At 38.9% G+C, this 22,794-nt stretch overlaps 1 protein-coding gene across 1 annotated transcript in view; it reads right to left on the bottom strand.

The window, feature by feature from the left end:
* Positions 1-22,794, bottom strand: part of Shc (SHC-adaptor protein) — a 90,509-nt gene that overhangs the window by 14,811 nt on the left and 52,904 nt on the right. Inside the window, exons 7-8 of the mRNA XM_090390390.1 lie at positions 21,241-21,352; positions 13,757-13,886 (exon numbers count right to left, since the gene is read on the bottom strand). Coding sequence (XP_090246516.1) covers positions 13,757-13,886; positions 21,241-21,352 — 242 coding nt within the window. The remainder of the gene's footprint in view (positions 1-13,756; positions 13,887-21,240; positions 21,353-22,794) is intronic.

Genomic DNA, 22,794 nt, shown 5'->3' with positions numbered 1-22,794 from the left:
GTGATGGTATCCGCTGAGAATAAGTAACAATAGTCTTCTCCTATGGTGAAGCATTACTTATTCGAGGTAGTGCAATATCATGGCAACTCATTGTGAAGGTATTCACAATATGAGATATACTTAATGATGCCAATTTATAACTACTTATGTAGTTGGCTATGTACAGAAATGATGCAAATGCACTAACTTGTACATTAGTTAAACTATTTATGTATGTAGCCTGAGGGCTTTAGCCCTAAACTATACTGTAACATAAACAAATTAAACTTAAACCTCTCTGTTAAAATCACATTGCTGTGACTTTTGGTATTCTTCTAGGTATGGCCTAGACTTTCAATGTACAACAATGATTTGTTATAACTGAAAAAGTATGACCATAAAAACAGGATCTCTTTGTGTTGTACAAAATGCTCGGATAACTGGAGGTTTATGGAGTGACATCCTCTAGCACTGTTTGGAGTTTTGGTTTTAATCTTCTTGCATTGACAATGAGATAATCAGATTATTTTTTGGATAACAGGACTACTGTTACTAAATGTATTCATCATGCTTGTTTCCAATATAAAGGATAGCATTAAAAAGTACATAATTTTAAACTATGTTACTTGTCACTGAAACTGTCCCACCTATAAGGAGTGAATGCTTTTAGCCCAAATTAAGTGGAGTCACAGTTAATGAAGGCAAGAAATATTAGTATTGGCCATATAGTGCAAGAAACCCATGGCCTTCTGCTACACTGGGCAAGAGTAAATTAATGAAAATAAAAAAATAATAAAATAAAATGAAATTTAAATATATAAACAATAAAAATTAATAGGAATAAAATAATTATATAAAAAATAAAAGCAAATAAACAGCCTATGTGTTTCCCTCCTCACATTGGTAACTATTTAGCTGACCTTTGAATCTCCCAAAGCCAGCAGCCTCAAGTACTCAAGGAAGTAACATTCCAGTAATTAGCAATATGCTGGCTAAAAGAAAACTTCCTATAATCTAGTCTAAATCTCTTCCCCAGTAATTTGAATTTATAGTGTCTAGTTCTAGCATAATTTATACAGTGAAAATTATGAGAGCATTAGAGACCTCAATCAGGTTCCTTCTAAGGTGCCTGGTTGCCAAACTCTGTAGTCCACATATTCAAACACTTTCCTCGTAGGAGTGTCCTTTTGGACACAGCTTTCAAACTATGGTCTTACAACTGCCTTATACAGTGAGATTATGACCTCTCAATAAATCATTGACAAGGCACCGTGGGACCCCCCCCCCCTTGCCACCTGTCTATGCTTGCATGTGGCATACAATTTTAGAGTTATGATATGGACACATCGATATTACTTTCCCAAACTGCTTTCTTCTTTTACCATTTTTAATTTATTATTTATTGGATTAAAACAGCCTTTTCTAATAATCCAAGTCATTCTGAAGAAGCATTGCTTGGCACTATTCATTAACCACGTTCCCAATATTCACATCATCTGAAATTTTTGATACCACACCCTCTGTCCATGTTTATGAAAGGGTTTGGGTTTTGGTTTTATTGGCGCATTAGCTACTAAGGCTATAATGCGCCAAGACCAGGTCATTTGTAAAAAATTTTAAATTTTCAGTGACCTAATTAGTTAGGTCACTATGTCAAAAGATATAGCAAATATATAAAAGAAAAATGTAAAAATTTTATATACGAGTAAAAATATTTATTGAATTTAAAAAGCTAAAAACAGCAGACACATTGTCATTGTCAGATAAAATCTGACTGAGTGTATATGGCTCAGTCAGATGGTTAAAAGCGGTACAATGGATATTGCTAAAATCTGGGCATTCAATTAAAATGTGACTAATAGATAAAATGGTGCCACAGTTCTCGCACATAGGACAGTCATCTGCCCTCAGCAGAAAAGAATGTGTAAGATGACTGTGTCCTATTCGGAGGCGAGCTAGAACAACTTCCTCCTTACGATTCCTGCGCAGAATAGACTGCCACGGTTCAATTACAGGCTTTATACGATATAATTTATTCGCAGTCTGTCTATTCCACGAATCCTGCCATTGGGAATGTACCTTTTGATGTACTATTTGCCTGTAGTCTGTATAGGGGACTCACAGGCAACGGTTACTATTGGGAATTGCTGATTTGGCTGCGGCGTCAGCCAAATCATTTCCCCTAATCCCAATGTGGCTGGGAATCCAGCAGAAGCGGATGTTATATTCGCGTTCATGGAGAACGTGAATCTTCTGCTGAATGCTAGACAGAACTGGATGAGGATTATATCTCACTGATATTAAGGCCTGTAACATGCTAAGAGAGTCAGAATATAAAATGAACCGTTGGTATTGGCATTTACTAATATGATCCAAGGCTAACTCTACAGCGTGCAGCTCTGCAGTAAATATGCTGCATTCAGAGGGAATCTGCTGTGATATAGTGCTGTCTGTAAAGACAGCAGCAGATCCCACATATGATTCCGACTTCGAACCGTCTGTGTAGACTGGCGCGAAGTCGGAATATTCAGTTCGGTGTGCTGAATGAAGCTGCAGGTAGACACATGATGGAGTGTCCGACTTTCCCCAGTTTCTAACCGACAAGTCGCATGCCGGGACACGAGCATGCCAGGGTGGAAAGGGTTGCTTTGATGTTTGGGCAACCTTGTCTACCTTGATATTAAGTTCTTTGAGTAGCTCTTGGAGACGAATACCAAAAGGACGATTGGCAGTCTTACGGGTATTGTATAAATTTTCCCATCGTGGCTCAAAAACGAATGGCCACGTAGGATGGTCTGGCAGGGATTTCAGTTTTAAAGCGTACTTTAAAGACAACTGCTTACGTCGAAGCGATAACGGTGGTTCGTTTGCTTCGACATATAAGCTCTGGACAGGAGATGTGCGATATGCTCCAGTAGCAATACGTAGGGCCTGATGATGGACGGGGTCCAGCCACCGCAGGACACTGTCTCTGGCTGAGGAATATATGTGGGACCCATAATCTAATTTGGATCGCACAAGTGCACGATAAAGCCGAAGAAGGGTACATCGGTCTGCTCCCCAAGATGTAGAGGAGAGCGAGCGGAGAATATTAAGCCCACGTGTGCACTTTGTGCGGAGTTGACGAACATGATCCAAAACGGTTAATTTTTTATCGAATATGAGTCCCAAGAATTTTGTGTTCGCTGCTACTGGAATAGCATTTTGTCCGAGCCTTAATTCAGGTTCAGGATGAAGATTATGCTTGCAACAAAAGTGTACGCAAACGGTCTTCTCCGGTGAGAACCTGAAGCCATTAGCAAGTGCCCAGGAATTCAGACTATCAATGGCTTTCTGCAGTTGTCTTTCAATAACCCTCATGTTGCACGACTGGCAAAAAAAAAATGCTAAAGTCATCAACATAGAGGGCACTGTTTACAGTTGGAGGAAGTTGTTCTGTGATGGAATTTATTTTGATGGCAAAAAGCGTGACACTTAATACTGATCCTTGTGGAACTCCCTCCTCTTGGCTAAAGGAGCGAGAGAGTGAGGATCCCACACTTGGAAGGAACTTGGAACGATCGATTGGCTAAAACGTTTTGAATAAAAAAGGGCAGATGCCCTCTTAGGCCTAGGCTATGTAAATCTTTTAAAATGCCAAATCTCCAAGTTGTGTCATACGCTTTCTCCATGTCAAAGAACACCGACACCAAGTGTTCGCGTTTTAGGAAAAAATCCCGGATGGATGCTTCCAATCTAATAAGATGGTCCAAAGTGGACCGGTTCCTTCGGAAGTCGCACTGGATGCTGGAGAGAAGGTCATTTGATTCTAAATACCATATTAAACGAGAATTGACCATTCTCTCCAGGATTTTGCACAGACAGCTAGTCAGAGCAATAGGACGATAATTGGTGGTGACTTTTGGATCCTTTCCTGGCTTAGGAAAGGCAAGAACGATTGCCTTTCGCCAGGAGTCCGGAAACTGCCCTTCAGTAAAGATTCTGTTATACAGAAGGAGCAGACAATCCATAGATTTTGGTGAAAGATGTTTAATCATTTCATAATGGATGCCATCTGGTCCAACAGCACTTGCTTTGGAAACAGTGAGGGCTCTTTTCAGTTCCTCTATAGTGAATGCCCCGTTGTAGGGATAGAGGCCCTTGGTCTTAAAATTAAGTGCTTGTTTTTCTAGTTTATGTTTCAGGACCAGGAACTCTGGGGAATACGAAGATGTTGCAGAGATGTTAGAGAATGTTTCCCCAAGAGAATTAGCTATTGCAGTTGGATCTGCAATAGCGCATCCATTATAATCTAGGATTGAAGAAGGGTGGGATGTATATTTTCCCTTCATTTTCCGGATTTTATCCCAGACTACCTTAGAGTTGGTAGACTGGTTAATAGATGATGTAAAGCGGATCCACGATTCCTTTTGACTCTGACGACGGATGTAGCGTGCTTTGGCTCGTGCACGTTTGAAGGCTATAAGGTTGTTCGTGGTAGGATATCGGCGAAATATCCCCCACGCTTTGTTTTGAGCCTTTTTTGCTGCTGTGCATTGTGAATTCCACCAAGGTTTGGGAAATGGTGGAAACCGGGCAGATGTTTTTGGAACAGCATTCGCAGCTGCTTGGACAATATTTTCTGTGATGTACTTAACTGCATCATTGATAGGCTCTTGACTGACCGTGCTAAGATCAAAATTTGCCTGATGTTGGAAGGCAGTCCAGTCAGCCTGATCAATCTTCCACCGTGGTAACCTGAAGGGAAGACATGGTCTCCCACTTTGTAACGAGGTTATCACAGGGAAGTGATCACTTCTGTATGGATTCTCCTCCACTTCCCAGGTGAGTGAAGGGAGTAGAGAAGGGGAGCAGATAGAGAGATCAATGGCAGAAAAAAGTACGGGTAGGCATGTGGAAGAAGGTGTTTGTTCCAGTATTTAGAAGGGAAAGGTCATTGTCATTGAGCATACGCTCTATGACTCGTCCCCTTCCGTTGATGTTAGCACTACCCCACAGGGTGTTATGTCCGTTAAAATCCCCGAGAAGTAAGAAAGGGGAAGGCAGCTGCGTTAGAAGATCATCAAGGTCTGCCTGGGTGATGTCAGTCCCAGGTGGCAAATAAATGGAGCACACAGTTATTAAAAATCCCACTGAAAGGTGAATTGCAAGAGCCTCTATGCTGGTTGTAATTAGCAAGGGCTGCACTGGGGTCTGGTTACCCACAAGGATAGCCACTCCCCCATGTACAGAGACATCCGCAATTCTATCCTTTCGAAAAACTGTGATGTTGTGCATGGTGGGATCATCATTTGCCTTTGCTTGTCTCCTGAAAGCAAAAGCAGACTGGCTCGTGCTTTTGCAGGAGGGCCTTGATGTCATCAATATTTCGCCGGAATCCACGACAATTCCATTGTAGGAATTTAGCCATTATTTTGGCTTGGTGGGTCCATCAGGCGGCTTCCGAGGTGCTGAGGGCTTACTTTTATCAGTCTTGGATTTATCTTTTTTGGGGAAGAATGGATGCTGTCCCGTGTCCATTTCTTCCTCCGCAAAGAGTTCCAAGACTGAATCTTCGGGTACCTCCTTCTGCTCGACATCCATGTTTTCTTGGGTTCTAGGGAGGACTTCCCCTTTTTTATTCTTATCTTTCATAGTTACCTTTGTTGCTTGTGGAGCATTAGGAGGTACCGATATAGGAGTGGCAGCTGATTGGTCCTTCTGTGCAGGTTTTTGTGAACTTAAGAGATAACGCGCGATGGGAGTGAAAGACTCCTTTGGAGGAATGGTCATGTCCGTCTGAGTTCCGACGGAACATCTCCCTGCTACCTTCTGGGCGTAGGTAGGTTTGTTAATATTCAGAGGTTTGACCGATTTCCTTGCCTCCTGGTATGATATATTTAGCTCTGCCTTCAGCCGTTGAATTTCTTTTTCTTCTTTCCACCGCTGGCATGCTCGTGAATAGGCCGGGTGTTCGCCTTCACAGTTAATACAGGTGGGTTTTGCGGCTGAACATGCTGTTGTTTCGTGGTCCTTTGCACCGCATCGAGCGCATGCAAGGACTCCACGGCAGGCCATTTGAGAATGTCCATACTTCTGGCATTTAAAACACCGTAAAGGGTTCGGAACGTATGGACGCACTGAACAATTGATGTATCCAGCTTTAATCTCGTCAGGAGGTTTAGGAGAGTTAAAAGTCAGGATAACGCTCCTGGTTTTAACAATTTTTCCATCAATTCGCGCAGTAATTCTCTTGACGGCAATAACTCCCTGGGGTTTTAATTCGGAGCAGATTTCCTCCTCGGTTACGTCGAGAAGGTCCCACTCCGAAATGACACCTCTCGATGAATTGAGTGTTCTGTGTGGTGTCACTGTTATAGGGATTCCTCCGATTGATGTTGTTCGGAGTAGATGTTCAGATTGCCTGTCATTTTTAGTTTCAATTAAAAGGTCTCCAGAACGAAGCCTCTTAACTGATTTGGGTGAGCCTGCTAACCCGTCTAACCCTTTTTGAATAAAAAAGGGCGACATTTTACCAATAGGTGTTTCATTGGTGGAATGCATCATTAAGAACCTTGGGACAGGCCCTGATGGTAATTCGGTTCGCTGCCTTTTTTTAGCAATAATGCTATCTGTCTCCTTTTCATTGATTTCAGATAGGGACTGGGTTGGGGCCCCTGAAGAATTTAGTTTATCAGGATTCACAGAGATTTTTATATGGTTCAGTGCCCAGGCTCCCCACCCACCACGGAGCCCAAAGGGACGCCCACTACCCGGCATGCAATAAATGCGCTCGGGAGTGGGACGCCAGGGCTACCCAGACACTATACCCGCACCGCCGCCAGCCTGAATCCTGTCCCTCGGACCATGAGGGTAGGGGCGTGGCATTGACACAGTTGACCCTCGCAGGCGAGCCTACTAGCCGATTGATCCTAGCCGGGCCTTCCAGGACCACCCGTCTTGTCGAAGCAGGGGCCAAAGTGGTGTTTGAAGCTGGGCCCCTCAACCACCAGATCCCCCTTTCCGAATTTCCACGGGTCGCAGCGCACGGCAAACACGCCGGATTCCATTGATGTAAGCCTGGAACCTGGGCTGTGGGCGTTGGATCCCAGTGATGCTAGTCTGGAAGTCCAGCAGCGTCACTGGGAGGTCCCCTCACCACGTACAGGTGCCCACGTTGAGGGGTGTTTATGAAAATCAAAAACAACAGTGGTCTCAGAACTGATCCTCGAGCAGGGAAGAGTTCCACTTTAACAACCAATTTGAAGAGTAACCATTAATCACAATCCTCTGCCTTCTGCTCTTCCACCATCCTGCAATCTATTTTAGAATCTTAATGGTGATTACATGTTCTCACTTATAGAGTAGCCTCTTATGAGGGACTGAGTCAAATGCATTGCTGATATTCAAATAAACAATGTTGAAATTATTTCCTACATCCAGCTCATGAGCAACTATGTTAAAATAGTATTAGTATTAGCTGTATGGTGCAAGGAGGCCCTGGGGTTTTTCTACACCAGCTGGGGGGGGGGAGATCTATCCAGCTGGGCTTTGAATTTCCCCAAGTTGTCAGCTTCAAACACACAATGGAAGCAACTTACTCCAATAATTAATGACTCACAAACAGGCTGTATTGCAGTAGTTTTTGGATTTATGAATTTGAATTTATGGTCCAAGTTCTGAAATCATTTATAACAAAAAAATTTCACTCTCATTCACTTCTCAGAGCCTTATACACCTTGATAAGATCTCCTCTTAGGTGTCTAGTTTTTAAGCTCTTCAGCCTCACATATTCAGTCTTTCCTCACATGGATGTCTTTCTGAAAATCTCACTAAACATATTGCCCATCTTTGTATCCTTTCAAGAAGCTCGGTGTCTTTTCTTAGTCTCCATACTGGACACAGTATCGCAAGTGCAGTTTCACAGTTACCTTATACAGTAGTATTATGAACTCCCTATCTCTACAAGCCGACCGGGCTAGCCGAGTGGGTCAAGTACCTGCCCGGCAACCCAGAGGTCGCGGGTTCGATTCCCGCCTCGGGCTTGGATCAATGTACTGGAAAAACTTTGGGAGGTGCAATATGGTCACAGAAGCCGATGCGCCAACAACTACCAAATCAAAAAAAAAAAAAAAAAAAAAAACCTATCTCTACAAGCAAATGTAAGATAAATAATCAATAGGACACCATGGGCCCTCCTTGCTACCTGCCTGCACTGCTCAGAAAACTTCATGTCCAACTGTATCATAATTCCCAAACCTTTTTCTTCCTCTACTGTTTTTAGTTCAACCCTACAAAGTATGTAAGTTATACCGAGGTTGCTATTCCCAAAGTTTAAGACCTTGCCTTCTGCTGCAGTAAAAGACAGCCAATTGCCACTTTTCTGACCATCTCTGATGTCTATCTAATTTGTTCTGAAGAAGCTGTGACTGGTACTGTAATATTAACTACTCTACTGATCTTGATATCATCTGCAAATTTTGACATCATGCCCTCTGCAATCCATCTAAGGATTTTCCCTGTGATTCCAACATGTTCCAGCTTATGCAGTAACCTCCCATATGGGATTAAAACAAATGTTTTGTTGAAATTTAAGTAAGAATATTTCATACATGCAGCTCATGAGTAACCGTCAATATCTAACCAGGTAGGTTAAACATGATTTTCCTTTTATAAAATCATGCTGTTTTATTCCGAATTCCATTTATATCTAAACGATATTGTAAAGTACTTTTTATCATTGACTTTATAACTTTCCCTTCCACTAAAGTCAGACTGACTTGTTGGTAGTTACCCATTTTATTTTCAGAGCCACCTCTATGTACTAGCGATACACTGATACTTCTCCAAATCTAATGGAATAATTTCTGAGTTTAGTGACAACAAAGTGAGATTGAGGATAACATTCATACTTTTTTTTTTTTTTTTTTTATGTAAACCCCAAACACCAGAGGTATTAGAACCTATAGTACTTGGTACCGTGCTTGGGTTGGAGGTTGAGAAGACAAAAGAAGATATTTGTTGACATTGGACTTGAACTTCTGTAGACTAATTTTCAGGAAATACGTATGAAGGAAGGTTGTTACAGAAAATGACAGTTGAACGAATAAACGAGGAAGATGAAAAGTTGGTTCTGTGAATTTGAAGTTGGACAGAAAATGGATGTTCGCTGCTGGCTGCACGTGTTCAGACTGTTTTGAAAGAGAGCGGGAATTATAGAAACCAATTCAGAAGAACGGTGCCCATGGAAATATCTGTAGAAGAGGCATTCAGCAGAAACAGTATGTCTATGAGACAGCGAGTGGAGAGACTCTGTTAGAGATGAATCATTAATTAACCTAACTGCCCTCTTCTGAATGGAATCAAGAAGCCTGAGAGAGAGAGAGAGAGAGAGGTTTTGGGGGGGGCACCACCCCAAATGTGGGAACAATATTCCATGGTAGGGCAGATTTGCGATTTATACAGAGTGAGCAGATGTTTGGAAGAAAAGTAACGCCGAGAGCGAAAGAGAAAACCAAGTTTTTTAGATGCAGAGGAAGCAATATTTGTAATGTGCTTGTGCCAAGATAGATTAAAAGTCAAGGTAATCCCCAAAAGGTATATATCATTTTGCCTAGAAATCGGAGTGTCACCGAAGATAAGCATAGGAGCAGAAGAATCCTTTTTGCGAGATATAAGACAAGACAGAGTTTTAGAAAGATTGAAATCAACTAAGTTGTCTTTGCCCCACTGGAGAATTACCTGAAGATCGGCATTTAAGGAATTGGTAGCAGATTTTCGAGAAGTTGAAGCTGATCGAGCAGGGCAAAATTTCTCAAAATGGAAAGTGGAATGCAATGTGCTATCATCGGCAAAACTATGGATAGGATTTCCAGTCAATGGAAGAAGGTCATTAATATACAAGAGGAAAAGAATGGGGGAAAGAACTGAACCTTGGGAGACACCGGCATTAGTGGAGAAGTTAGAAGACAGGGAGAGGGCCATCTACCATCACCCTCAGTGGGTGATCAGAGAGAAAACTGGATAACTAATTACAAAAAACAGCTGGCAAACCATAAGATGGAAGCTTGTTTAGAAGACCTTTATGCCAAACACGATCGAAAGCCTTTGAGATGTCAAGAGCAACTACTTGTGTTTCACCGAACCTTTCCATTGAATTAGTCCATAAATGGGTAACAAAAGCCAGAATATCACCATTGGATCGATACTGACGGAAACCATACTGGCGATTGTTGATCAGACAGAAGGTTTCTAGGTAGTTTAAGAGTTGGCGGTTAATTTATTTCTCCATTATTTTAGAAAGAGTAGAAGTAATTGCAACTGGATGGGAGGGATTTGTCACCCTTTTTAGGAACTGGCAGGATATGAGGAAATTTCCAAGCAGAAGGAAAAACACCTTTGGAATAAGAAAGTGAAAAAAGGCGGCAAAGAATAGGAGTAAGTTCAGGAGCACGGGTTTTGAGAACAAGTGGAGAAATACCATCGGGACCTGGAGCTTTCTTAGCATCAGATTCGTCAAAATCCTGACAGAAGACCACAGGAAGCATTGAATGCAGCATGGTGGGAGGTGTTTAACCAAGATTATTAATACATGAGTTGGAAGAAAAATGGGATGCTAGCAGGTCAACTTTATCCTTGGCTGAAGTGACAACAGAACCATCTGGTTTGGACAGAGGTGGCAGCAGAGATGGGCAAAAGTTACGCCCAATAGCTTTGGCAAGAGACCAGAATGCTCGGCTACCATTAGGGCAAGAAGCAAGTTTTCTACTCTTAGCCTGTTCAAAATCTAGTTTGGACTGATTAATAACTGCTTTACAATTGTTGTGAGCTTTGGTGTAGACAGAAAATGAAACTGAAGAATTAGAAACAAGCCAATTACAATATGCAACATTCTTTTCTTGATGTTGTTGTTATTTGGTTCTTAGGAGCATTAGCAACTAAGGCCATATTGCTCCGGGGATATGCGGTGGTCATTCCCTGACCTTTCCGCATCCTTCATATTTGGTGGTCACGGGCATGCACCCCGGTCTAATCAAGAAGGGTGTGCTACGCACAGCTGCTCTTGCCCACCTGGCTATGGAGCCTCTCTTCTCTTGAACAGCCTTAGCACATTTATTGGAAAACCAAGGTTTAGATAAAGGAAGAGATTTTAAAGTGGAGTGTGGTATAAAGGATTTCATTCCTGCAAGAATAATTTCACTGACACAATCTGAGCAAATGCTGACATCAGAAGTTTTGAAACAGTAATCTGACTGAGGAAAAGAAAAGAAATCTCGCAGGTCATCCCATTTTGCATTCTTGTAATGCCAAACAACACAAGGTTGGGAATAGTCATGAGATAAAGGCTCCATTGGAGAAGATACAATTACCAAGATGTGATCTGAAGTGCCTAAAGGACCCCTCACTTCAACCTTGTACTTAGAAGGGTTGTTTGTGAGAAAAAAATCAAGCGTGTTGGCTGTATGGTTAGGATTGTCCGGTATTCTTGTAGGTAAATGAACAATCTGTGCTAGGTCATTAGTAATTGCAAAAGCCTCAGCATCTTGACCAGCTGGGTCGGTGTGACTAGAAAACGGAAGCCAGCTTGAGTTGTGAACATTAAAATCACCCAGGAAAATTACCTCACTGTTAGGAAAGTTTGACTGGAGAAAGTCAAGTTGCCAAGAGAGGAAGTCAAAGAGCTCCAAGTGATTAGGGGAGTTGAGAGAACAGTAGAGACAACAGATGAATTTGACACAATGAGGTAGTGAGATTTTAAGCGAGAGAAGATCGAAAAGAGGAGATTCCAAATTACCAAGTCTATGACAGGGAAATATCAGAATGGACATATGCACAAGTACCACCTTTGAGGAGAAAGGAATCATACAGCGAATAATTTGGGCAACTGAGATGAGCAGTAGTTGAATCAACGGATAACTGAGATTCTGTCAGAAAAAGTACATGGGATTTGGTAAACTGCAAGTGGAAATGGACATTGTTGAGATTAGAATTGAGACCACTTTGTGAAATCAATTAGGAAGTGTTTGGGAGGTTTAGATCTTTTTGCAGATAAGCTTGCTCTGTTTGTTTGACAATTCATGGTGCATTCAATAGTAAGAAAAAGTGAGTGGTACATGCTGTATGAAGTAATGAAATTTTTGGATATGGCATACACACGCTAAGAATATACCCAGATCCTTGACATAACGTGGCCTTGACAATGCCCCGCGCTTACACACACTTCGGACTCCCTCCAGTCACTATCTGGCAGAGTAGAGGTAGCAAGATTATACACTAGCTGATCTGGAAGCCTCCTAGAGAGTTACCAATAGGTTTGGTCCGGTGTACTAACTAGCGGCCGGCCTGCGAACACCGTTTTAGAGCTGTACCCTCAAAATGTAAGGAAGATTGGATCTCACCATGATGTTCATCATAATCTCAAAAGTCATCAATCATACTGCATGATGGAAGAGATGGGGAAGGGTTGACCAGAACTTAGCTCTAGAGACTAAACATGGGTTCCACCACTTCAAGCCTCCAATAAGCAAAGTGGTGGTATTGCACCAGTTGATGAGAGTCATCTACCACCTAGTAACTTGCATTACAAGCAAAGTGTACTTTAACTGAAAATAAAATTTAACCAAATTTTTTCTCAATTTTTTTAACATGGATACACAATGATTAAAAGACAATCTATTAAGCAAGTATTTTTATATAAGCAAATATCATTTCACATCTACTTTTTTTCTTTTAGTTTGACTACTTTGTTGCTAGCAAGCAAAATGTTTTAATCAGCAAATGCATTGTTACTGTAGTCTTTTTTTAATAATGCTGCACTTTAAAATAAAAAGTATTATATACTACTGCTTCAGATACTTAAAAAAATAAAATTTTCAAAACTGTAAATTTCTAATAATGATCCCATGCTACCAAATGAGACAGGTTTATAAGGAATTCAATTTACAGTACAGTGTATGAATAGGAAATAAGGAACAAATCAGCCACATAATCATAGACTACATTGTCTAACAGCCACTACAGCTGAATGGTCATACAAGAGGGGAGGGAAAAAGAATATTTTTTCTTCCCTAACAGCTACCCCTCAAGTTAACAATTAAAATACTCTTCAAAATCATCACAGAAGTGAAAACGAACATCTCGAAAATCATTTTCCAAAGAAAATAGTGTAATATGGCTGGGTTACATTCTGGATCAGATTAACCCCCACCCACCCATTGTACAACTTTGGATTATAAACAACCCAAGTAAATTGTGCAGTGCTGCATTATAATAACAGAGAAACTGCATTCAGTAGCAGCATCTTATAAAATTATACAAACTATTCATCAATTCATGCACACCTTTCATTATGTCTTTAGCAATTTTTGCCATTCTAAATGTGATTTCACCCTTGAAAAGAATATCACATGCTCTTGTTTAAAAAATTTATAATTAAATATATTGCAGCTGAAAAATATGGTAGCTGTATAGCACCTCTAAAGTGAAAAAATGGATTGCATATATAAACTCCAGTGTGAAATGAAGACTGTAGATGAGGAGTAAGGAGTTTTATAAGAAAATTAAAGCAGAAAGGAAAGATATTAAAAAACCTAAGGAAGCAAGCCCACAGGCAATTTATGAAACAGATAATTGAACATTCAATGATGCTAATTGGTTTAATTAGTTTTTAAGACCAATTTAAATAAGTCTAAAATTAATTTAATGAATTTTACTGATCTTAATGCATTAAAAGAGATATTTTGAATTCAACATTTAGCAATGATGCATATTTCATCACTATTAAGGGAAACTATTTTACCTGGTTCTGGTTTTAAATTATCAAATTCACAGGGTGGCTCTACTGCTAAATCTATAAGATTTTCTGAAACTGTCCTTTGTTTGGTTATGCTGCATGAATTTGTGGGTACAAAAGGAGACAAACAGCTGTTCTAAAATAAATTAAGAAAAATAAGGACTTCATTTAATTGCAGAGTTAGAGCATAAAACAGGTAACACTTATGTTGCAATCTCAGCTTTATTACAAACCTGAATTTTCATAGAGTAGGATCAAACAGTTCCAAGACTAAATTTTTATTTAAACAAATATTATATTAACACACAATTTTTTAAAATAATGCAAAAATTCTTCAGTTTTTTTAAAGATTTTTGTGTTTGTTGTAATTGCCAATGAAACTGATATAATGGTCTGAGTATCTGATATAACAAACTCTCAAGAAGAATAATTCTCCCCATTGGAGATTTTATCTTCAGATCAGCTTCATTAAGGAACTAATGATGGATAATCAAGAAGTTTTAGCTGTTTGTGCAGAGCTGGTTTTATCAAACTGGAAGGTAGGATGCACTGCTTACAGTCAATGGAAAAAGGTCATTAACATACAGGAGGCAAAGAGTGGGTGAAAGAACAGAATACTGGAGGAGTTAGAAGGTGGAGCATAATCTACCACTGCATGCAGTGAGTGGTCAAAGAAAAAAAAAAACTGGCAGGCCACAAGATGGAAGTCTGTTTAGAAGCCTTTTATGTCAAACACAATAATAATCCTTAGAAATGTCAAAAGCCACTGCTTGAGTTTCAACAAACTTTTCCACTGAATTTGTCCAAAGATAAGTAAAATAAGATATCACCAGGGAATCAGCACTTTTGGAATCCATATTGGCAATCAATGATCAGCTGGGATATTTCAGAGTAATGAAAGAGGTGGAGAGTGAAGGATTTCACCATTATTTGGAAAGAGCTGAATTAAGTGCAATGGGACAATAAATGGAAGGAAGGACTTTGTCACGCTATGTGGGGACTGGCTAGATATGAACAAATATCTAGGCAGGAGGGAAAATATCACTGTAAGAGATTGTGAAAAGGCAACAGAAATTGGAATTAACTCTGAATCACAGGTTTTAAGATAAAGGGAGAAATTCCATCAACACCTAGAGACTTTTTTTTTGGCATCAAGATTATTCAGGATTCTTCTGTCTTTCTACTGGAAAATGAAGGGAAGCACTGTCTGGGTCTTGGCACTTAATGAGAATAAGTAAAAACAGACTTCTCTACATATGAAGCATTACTTATTCAAAGTTCAAGGATAGGAAATTTGTTGTGAAGGATTTCACAATGTGAAATGTACATTCAATGATCACTGAATTGTGATCACCCCATCCATAATGCACTATGGCACATAGCTCAGAGTACAAAAAGCCAAGCAGCTTCATGCACTAGAAGAGAGTTAATTTGCATCTGGTCATGCAAAAAATGATCTAGGTAATGATCAACGTCACTTGCTCACAGTGGTGTACAAAGTGTACACCACTGTGAGCAAGGTGTACAAAGAATGGTGTTGAATGGGTCAAACTACCTCCTGCCAACAGAACTGTAAAGGATTATGCAAGGTGGATGGTTGCAGAGAGTGAAGGGTGCAGCATGTTGTACAGACTCAATGGCAGGTCACTCTGTGGTAATTGACATCACAATACAATATTATATATAATGAATATGCCACAAATGATCCAAGAGACACCCTCCCTTTGACTGATCATTTTCAATGGTGAATGCTGTGGCATCACCAACATGCTGATTGGACGCCAGAAGACTGTAAATGAGTGTGCTTGTAAGATGAGTCAAAATAACTGGTGTAATACATCGATGGATGCCTTTATGTGTGGTGCAAGCAACACAAGTCCATAGACCCACTGTGAATGGTGTCTACTATCCAGACAGGTGGCAGTGTTTGCTTAATATGGGGCATATTTTGCTGTCAAGAACTAGGACCCCTGGTGCTTATGGACCATTTTACTGATGAAATCTACCGGCAGCTCTTAGGAGACCATGTGCACCCTGCCATGTTGCATTTTTTCAATTACAGAAACGGAATCTTCCAAGATGATAATGCTCCATGTCATCGGGCACACACTGTGCACATTTGGTTTGAGGAACACAGTGAAGAGATTGCACATCTTGATTTTCCTCCAAATTCACCTGACCCCAATCCAATTGAATACCTGTGGGAAATGAGTTGTATGGACATGCAACTGTCATCTATTCCAAAACACTGTGAAAAGCCTTACATGGTAGCATGGCTGCAGATTCCTACAGACATCTTCAGGCATCTAGTGGATGTCTATGCCTAAGCAAATGTGCATAGACATCCACTATGTTTATGCCTGCAAATGTGCATAGAGCATGTATTATCCGTGTGAGCAGTGGCCCAACACAGCATTAGATAGGTGGTCATAATTCAGAGATCACTCTAAGTGTATAGTAAGAATGCTGTTTACACATAATTAGTTTTTTTTTATTTATTGAAACTTGCTACATATAGAAATGATGCACTGTGCAAACTTGTGTGTGTAAAATTCTAATAGTCCAAGGCATTGTAACTATAAACTAATATGGTAAGATTTAATCCTACAAGAATACTTTAACTGACAATCTAAGTAACATATTAGAATCAGGAGATTTAAACTAGCAGTCCAACCAAAGAAAAGAGAAACAAAAGTTGTGCACATCATCCCATTTTGCAGTCTTGTACTGTTAAATGATATGAAGCTGAAAACAGCAGAGAGAGAGATTCCATTGGAGAAGGGATCATCACCAAATTGTTATCTGAGGTACCTAGAGGAAACAAACTATATACTTTGAAGGGTTGTTGGTGAGCAAAAAGCCCAATGGTGTTAAGTATATGCAGTATAGTATTCTAGGTTTGTTATTTGGTTTTTAAGAGCATTAGCAACTAAGGCCATATTGCTCCGGGATATGCGGTGGTCACTCCCTGACCTTTCTGCATCCTCCGTATTTGGTGGTGACGGGCTCGAACCCTGGTCTAATCAAGAAGCGTGTGCTATGCACTGCTGCTCCTTCCCGCCTGGCTACGGAGGCACCTAGTATTCTAGGACTGTGTTCTAGTACATAATTGAACAAGTTGCATAAAGTCATAAAGCAAAAACCTCAGTATGTCTATAAAAACCTGTAATAAATCACAGGGAATCCCCACTCCCTCTGCTTGAGATCAGTTACAGCCTTGATTGAGCAAGCCTTTAGAAATTCTCCAGTCATCGACAGGACTCAAACCAGACCTCTCCAAACAAGTAGCAAAAACCACTATACTAGCATGGAGGACAACGACAAGGAAAATTATCTTGGCATTGCTCTCCATTTAAGAAACTGTAAGAAAAGTTAGATTGGAAGAATGACAGAGGCAACAAATAAATTTTACAGATGGTAAAGAGATTTGAAGTCAAAAGATATCAGAAAGGGGAGATTCCAGATTAGGAAGGCTCTGATAAAGAACACCAGAGCAGACAAATGCAAAGTTATGATCTTAAAAAGAAAAGGAATTATAGAGTGAATAATTAGAAGGTGTTGGTGGAAAGAATGAATAAATAAGATTCTGTCAGAAGTAGTGAGGAATGACAGATTGTAAACAGAAATGGACATCAATGAGATTAGCACTGAAACAAGTATGCTTGTGAAATGTATTAGGAAGTTTTTGGGAGACTTTTAAGAAATTCCACAAGAAAAAATAACATTCAAAAATGGATTGAAAGCTGGCCAAACATACCTGCAGTTGTGATGATCAGGATAATGCTATGACAATATGCAATGGCCAAAAATGGTGTGCAAAAAATCTAACACAGCATTAGTATATGGAGTATATGTGACATTGTCTTGCATAAATGAATGGATATCTATGGGGAGCTGAGTTGCCAAGAGCTGTAGTGAAAGTCTTTCTGAAGCATGTGCAGATATGCTTGTTCACAGTTCTGCCCAAATGAAATAAACTCTAGCTGAAAACCAGATGTTGTATATGCATTTCTGCATGTTATGCTGGTTCACAGTTCTGCCCAAATGAAATAAACTAGCTGAAAATCAGATGTTGTATATGTGTTTCTCTGCCTACATGGAGAGTCTAAGCCTTCTCTGCTTATAGTGTTTGGAAAGTTTAAGTAGCATTGTAATGTGTGGAAATATTTTCAAATTCAACCATAGCATTCGTTGAACAGAATGCCAAGATATTTTAAGTTCAGAATCTGCTTTCCTTGTTGACTTTCCTGGACTGCAATACAATGCACTTTGAAGGCCTTCAACATTTTCTGGAGAATGAACACCAGCCACACAAGGTTATTTTTGTTCTATTAGTATTAGTACTATCCCTATATTGCAAGAAAGCTACATGCTACTGCCAAACCAACCAAAAAAATAATAATTAAATAAAAATAAGAAATAAATAAACAACCCATGTGTTTTCTTCCTCAAGAAAGTGCTATCAAACTGACCCTGAACTTTCCCAAGCTGTCAGCTTCAACTACCCATGAAGCTAACTTATTCCAGTAATCAACAACTTGGCGGCTAAAAGAAGGTACCTCATTACCAAGCTTGGTAGTTCACATGGTTGAAGTTTGTTTCTCATAAGGGTGCCCTTTCCAGATAGAATAGAATAGAATAGATCTCATGAAGTGGCTTGATGCCTTTTTTTTTTTTTTTTTTTTTTTTTAAGGTGAAATCTCCATACTTAGAATACTGCTGAGATAAAGAAGTATTGCATTTCTTGCAAGTGCCCAATGAATTTCAAAAAATCTCCTCTATGCAACAGTTACACCCTATGTTTCTGTGATAAAAAAAAAAGCACAGCTAAAGCCTTCTGCTCAACTGTGAAGTGCAACTTTTCTACCATCTTGCTTATTGATGGTAGCACATAGGATTCATGAGCATGTAAAGTCCTGTGACTTACTGCTGCTCTCTAGCAATTTGAGGAATTGCTACAGAACGATTTTAATTGAAATTCAACTAATAGTTCAGTTTTAACCGATGATACAAATGTAATGGGAGACAATCATAAATTATACAATAAGACATTAAACTATTCTGAAATGTCCATTTACAAATGTCCATTTGTATAATTTACAATTATACAATAAGACATTAAACTATTCTGAAATGTCCATTTTAACTGCCTCCCCACTTAAATTTAAATGCTCCAAGTCATCACTGTCAACGTTTTGGAGACCATCTTGAGTATCTATATAGTGTTTCAGAATTACACTGAAAACCATAGGAGCATTTTCTGCAGTTAAAAATAAGAAAAAAGTTTCCATAAACGTGTCTAAATAAGAACAGATTATTAAGGACAAGCTCATTAATCATAATCTAAAGCAGTTGTTCAAGGTGATCACCATTTTTTTAATGCAGCATTCAGTGCAATAATGCCATGATTCCTGGCATGTTTTACCATTTCAGGACTATTTTTAATGGTTTCAACAGCTTCTAAAAAGCAATTTCTCAGTCCATCTTGCATTAATATGCATAGAATAAACCATGGATTTCATGTGACTCACATAAAAAGGGTGTGAGGTCACATGAAAATTGGGGTGATCATGAACCAGTTCCACAAAGGAAGAAGTCGAAAAAGTCATCAGAGAACTAACGTGTGGCAAGTCACCTGGAAATGATGAAATCCCAGCGTAATTGATTAAAGCTACAGGTGTGAAGGGTGCTGAGTTTTTTTATAAAATGATTGTAAAAATTTGTGAAATGGGACGGTGGCCATCAGATTGGAAGAAATCAATTTTTATCCCCTTACCAAAAAAAGGAGATCTGAAAATTGCTCAAATTACAGGACTATTAGCCTAATTTCTCACGCTACCAAGATTCTTCTTAAAATCATATTAAACAGAATCTCAAGAAAACTTGAAAAAATGCCAGAAGAGCAAGCAGGTTTCAGAAGAGGTAGAGGAACCAGAGATCAGATCTTAAGTCTACGACTGATTATTAAAAAATGCAAAGAATTCAACGTTTCAGTTGTTTTGTGTTTTATAGATTATGCAAAAGCATTTGATTGTGTTCAACATGAGAAATGATTACTATTATGGGTTTCCCAATCCACATAATTCAGCTGATTAAGTTACTATACCAGGAACAGGAAGGAACTGTGAGAACGAATATGGGAAACATGGATTTTTTTATAATAGGTAACGGTGTCAGGCAGGGCTGTATTTTGTCACCTCACCTTTTTAATCTTTATGCTGAAGATATTGTGTGTGAAGCTTTGGAAGATTTAGAGAATGGCATCAAAATTGGAAGACTGAAGATAAACCTTCATTATGAAGGTTTATCTTCAGTCCTCCAATTTAGTAAAATTAGCACAGTATCATCTGTGCTAATTTGTAATTCTAAGGATCATCTTAAAGAAACTCTGAGGAGAGTATGTGAAGCAAGTAAGAAAAAAAGGATTGTTTCTGAATGTGTGTAAAACTAAAATTATGGTGACTGGTCATAATCTCGGTTTCAGTAAAGTGAAGGTTAATGGGCAAGATATCGAAGAAGTTGATGAATCTGATTACTTAGAGTCAAAAATAAATAAAAATAGTAACTGCTCAAACGATGTAAAAAGACAACAGGCAACTGCTAAAACGTTGGTCGCTGATCTGATAAAATTATGGAGAGATCATGATCTGCCCCTAAAGACAAAACTGAGAATCATTGATTCATTAATTTTTCCAGTTGCCACTTATGGATGTGAAGGATGGAATCTGAAAAGAGTTGACAGGAAGAAAATTGACTCATTTGAAATGTGGTGTTACAGGAGAACACTGCATATTTCTTACTTGGATCGAAGAACAAATGAATAGGTATTGAATAAAATTGGCAGGCCTAAAATTCTTCTTCATAGCATCAACAGAAGAAAAAACCGAGGGGAAGAGGTGCAGAGGAAGACCCGCAAATAGGTGGAAGGATGGGATCAGTGAACTTCTGGGCATGACACTATGCGATGCTGCTCGTATAGTACACGAGCGATGCAGTTGGAGGAATTTGTTGGTGGCCACAACAGCTCCTCAGGGATGAAACGCTGCATCACTTTCTGTCTTCCATTGGCATACAATGTTTCTGGCAACTGATTTTCAGCGCTCTACTCCTTCTGTTACCTGGTGAATGGGCTTGTGTGCTATGTAGATGATTATTCTGTTCTTAATTCTGTTCCAACTACCTGTTACTGAGTGTGCAAGCTTTTGTATACTCCATTTAACTGGTATTTCTATCTACTTGCATTAACCATTACTTCCTAGAGGTGAGGTGTGCTAATACATGTTAGGGGGATAGTATATTCCATTAATGTATTCGTTTAATCAGAGTTTAATATTTATCTTTTTATCTTGATATACTGTGAGGTCAGGGCAGTGGAGAGAAATAGTCAGGTACTGTTTCTTATTTAAATGATTTTTTTATATAAAAAAAGTATCTAAAAGATTCAAAATCATAAGCAGCAGGCTACACAAGTATTTATTTTGTTTATTTACCTGACTTGTGCCATTTGAAAGTGGTAATGACAAAATATCTGGAGGTATTTTTCCTGGTAAATCATTGTAATATTCTGGGTCATCACAAGAGGGAGCTCTGGCATTGAGAATTCTATCATCACATACAAAAAAAATTCCAAAAAGGGAAAAAAAAAAAATATGCACATATATTACACAAATGTTTATCTAGTTTCAATAGCAATAAAAATACAATAAATGATCAGAATTATTTAGAACACTAAAGGAAACCTAACAAATATCTCTATTAATAAATAAATAAATTAATATTAATGAACGATTTAGTGATTTTATTGTACAATTACTTACTGAACCATTTAAGCAGGCATGTGAATCAGCCTTAGAAACTTTTGAACTATGTTTGCTGTTACAAACTGAGGACAGTCCCACATTACTTTATTGGCTAACTGCACATCAATTATTTAGGCATACATGCACACAACACTTCAACACTGCAAACATTGATTGTTTTTTGATATTTGTTAGCTGTAAATGATCTGATATCTTTAAATGCTATCTTCCTCATTTTCCTTCTGTTTCTTTTTCCTTACTTTATTTTTCTCTTTATCGTTACCTTTTCCATTATTATTATTCTTATTTTAATTTTATTTTTTTTTATGTTGGCCCCACTCTTGGATCAATTTCGCCCTATTTTAGGGCTGCATTTTATTTTATATCCTTATTAATTTTTTTATTGTTTTATTTTATTGTTATTTTAATATTTTTCTCTTGTTTTAATATTAATTTTTGGCTTGTTTTAAATTATTTATTTTATTTTTCTGTGTTTTTTTGTTCTTATCATTATTTTTGTGTTATTTGCTGGTATCGCATTCATAGGCAATTGGCTTCTACCTTCTTGTGGAATCTATAGATTGGTCCTTATGGACTAGTCAGTAAATGCACAGTTGTGGTCCACCTCCACATGGTATGGACAGGTACTGGGAAGCAGCCTTACTCATGGTTGCTGCTTCCTAGTAAATTGGCCAGAAACAGCACGTGTGCACACATGCACCATTATACTCATTTCTGGCAATTTTACAGAGTTCTGCATTCATCACTGAGCACCATAGTGGAGTTGATCTAGCATTTAGGAGATGCTCTAACTAAGATACAACACATATCCATTGCTTTCAACATTAAAGGAACATACTTGACTTGAATGTTGATAAACAAGATTGGAGTGCAACCAGAGTAAATGTAAATAGTATTATTCAGTCCACTGATGATTGTAACTCAGGAGAGCTTCTATACCCCAATGGTTTCCATTAAGAACAAAGTATCTCTTTCAGATATTATTCACTTTGAACTATGTTCAAGACCAAAAACATGTTAACTTGCTTTATAGTTACAATATGCAATGCCCTGTGTGCCTGGCCCTACTTGACACAGGAGCTCAGAGATCCTTAATATGTAACAAATTTCTGTCCATGTTATGTTTAGCTTGTAAGGAAATTTTGCATAAGTCAGCAATCCTGATGGATGTTAAAACTATTTGGGGAGTAGGTTTATTTGTTACTAAAACAATATCTCTAGATA

Source organism: Mastigoproctus giganteus, chromosome 2, assembly GCF_048544385.1.
Source record: "Mastigoproctus giganteus isolate SK-2022 chromosome 2, ASM4854438v1, whole genome shotgun sequence".
Classification (NCBI taxonomy): Eukaryota; Metazoa; Arthropoda; class Arachnida; order Uropygi; family Thelyphonidae; genus Mastigoproctus; species Mastigoproctus giganteus.
This window is presented reverse-complemented; position numbering and strand designations above follow the sequence as displayed.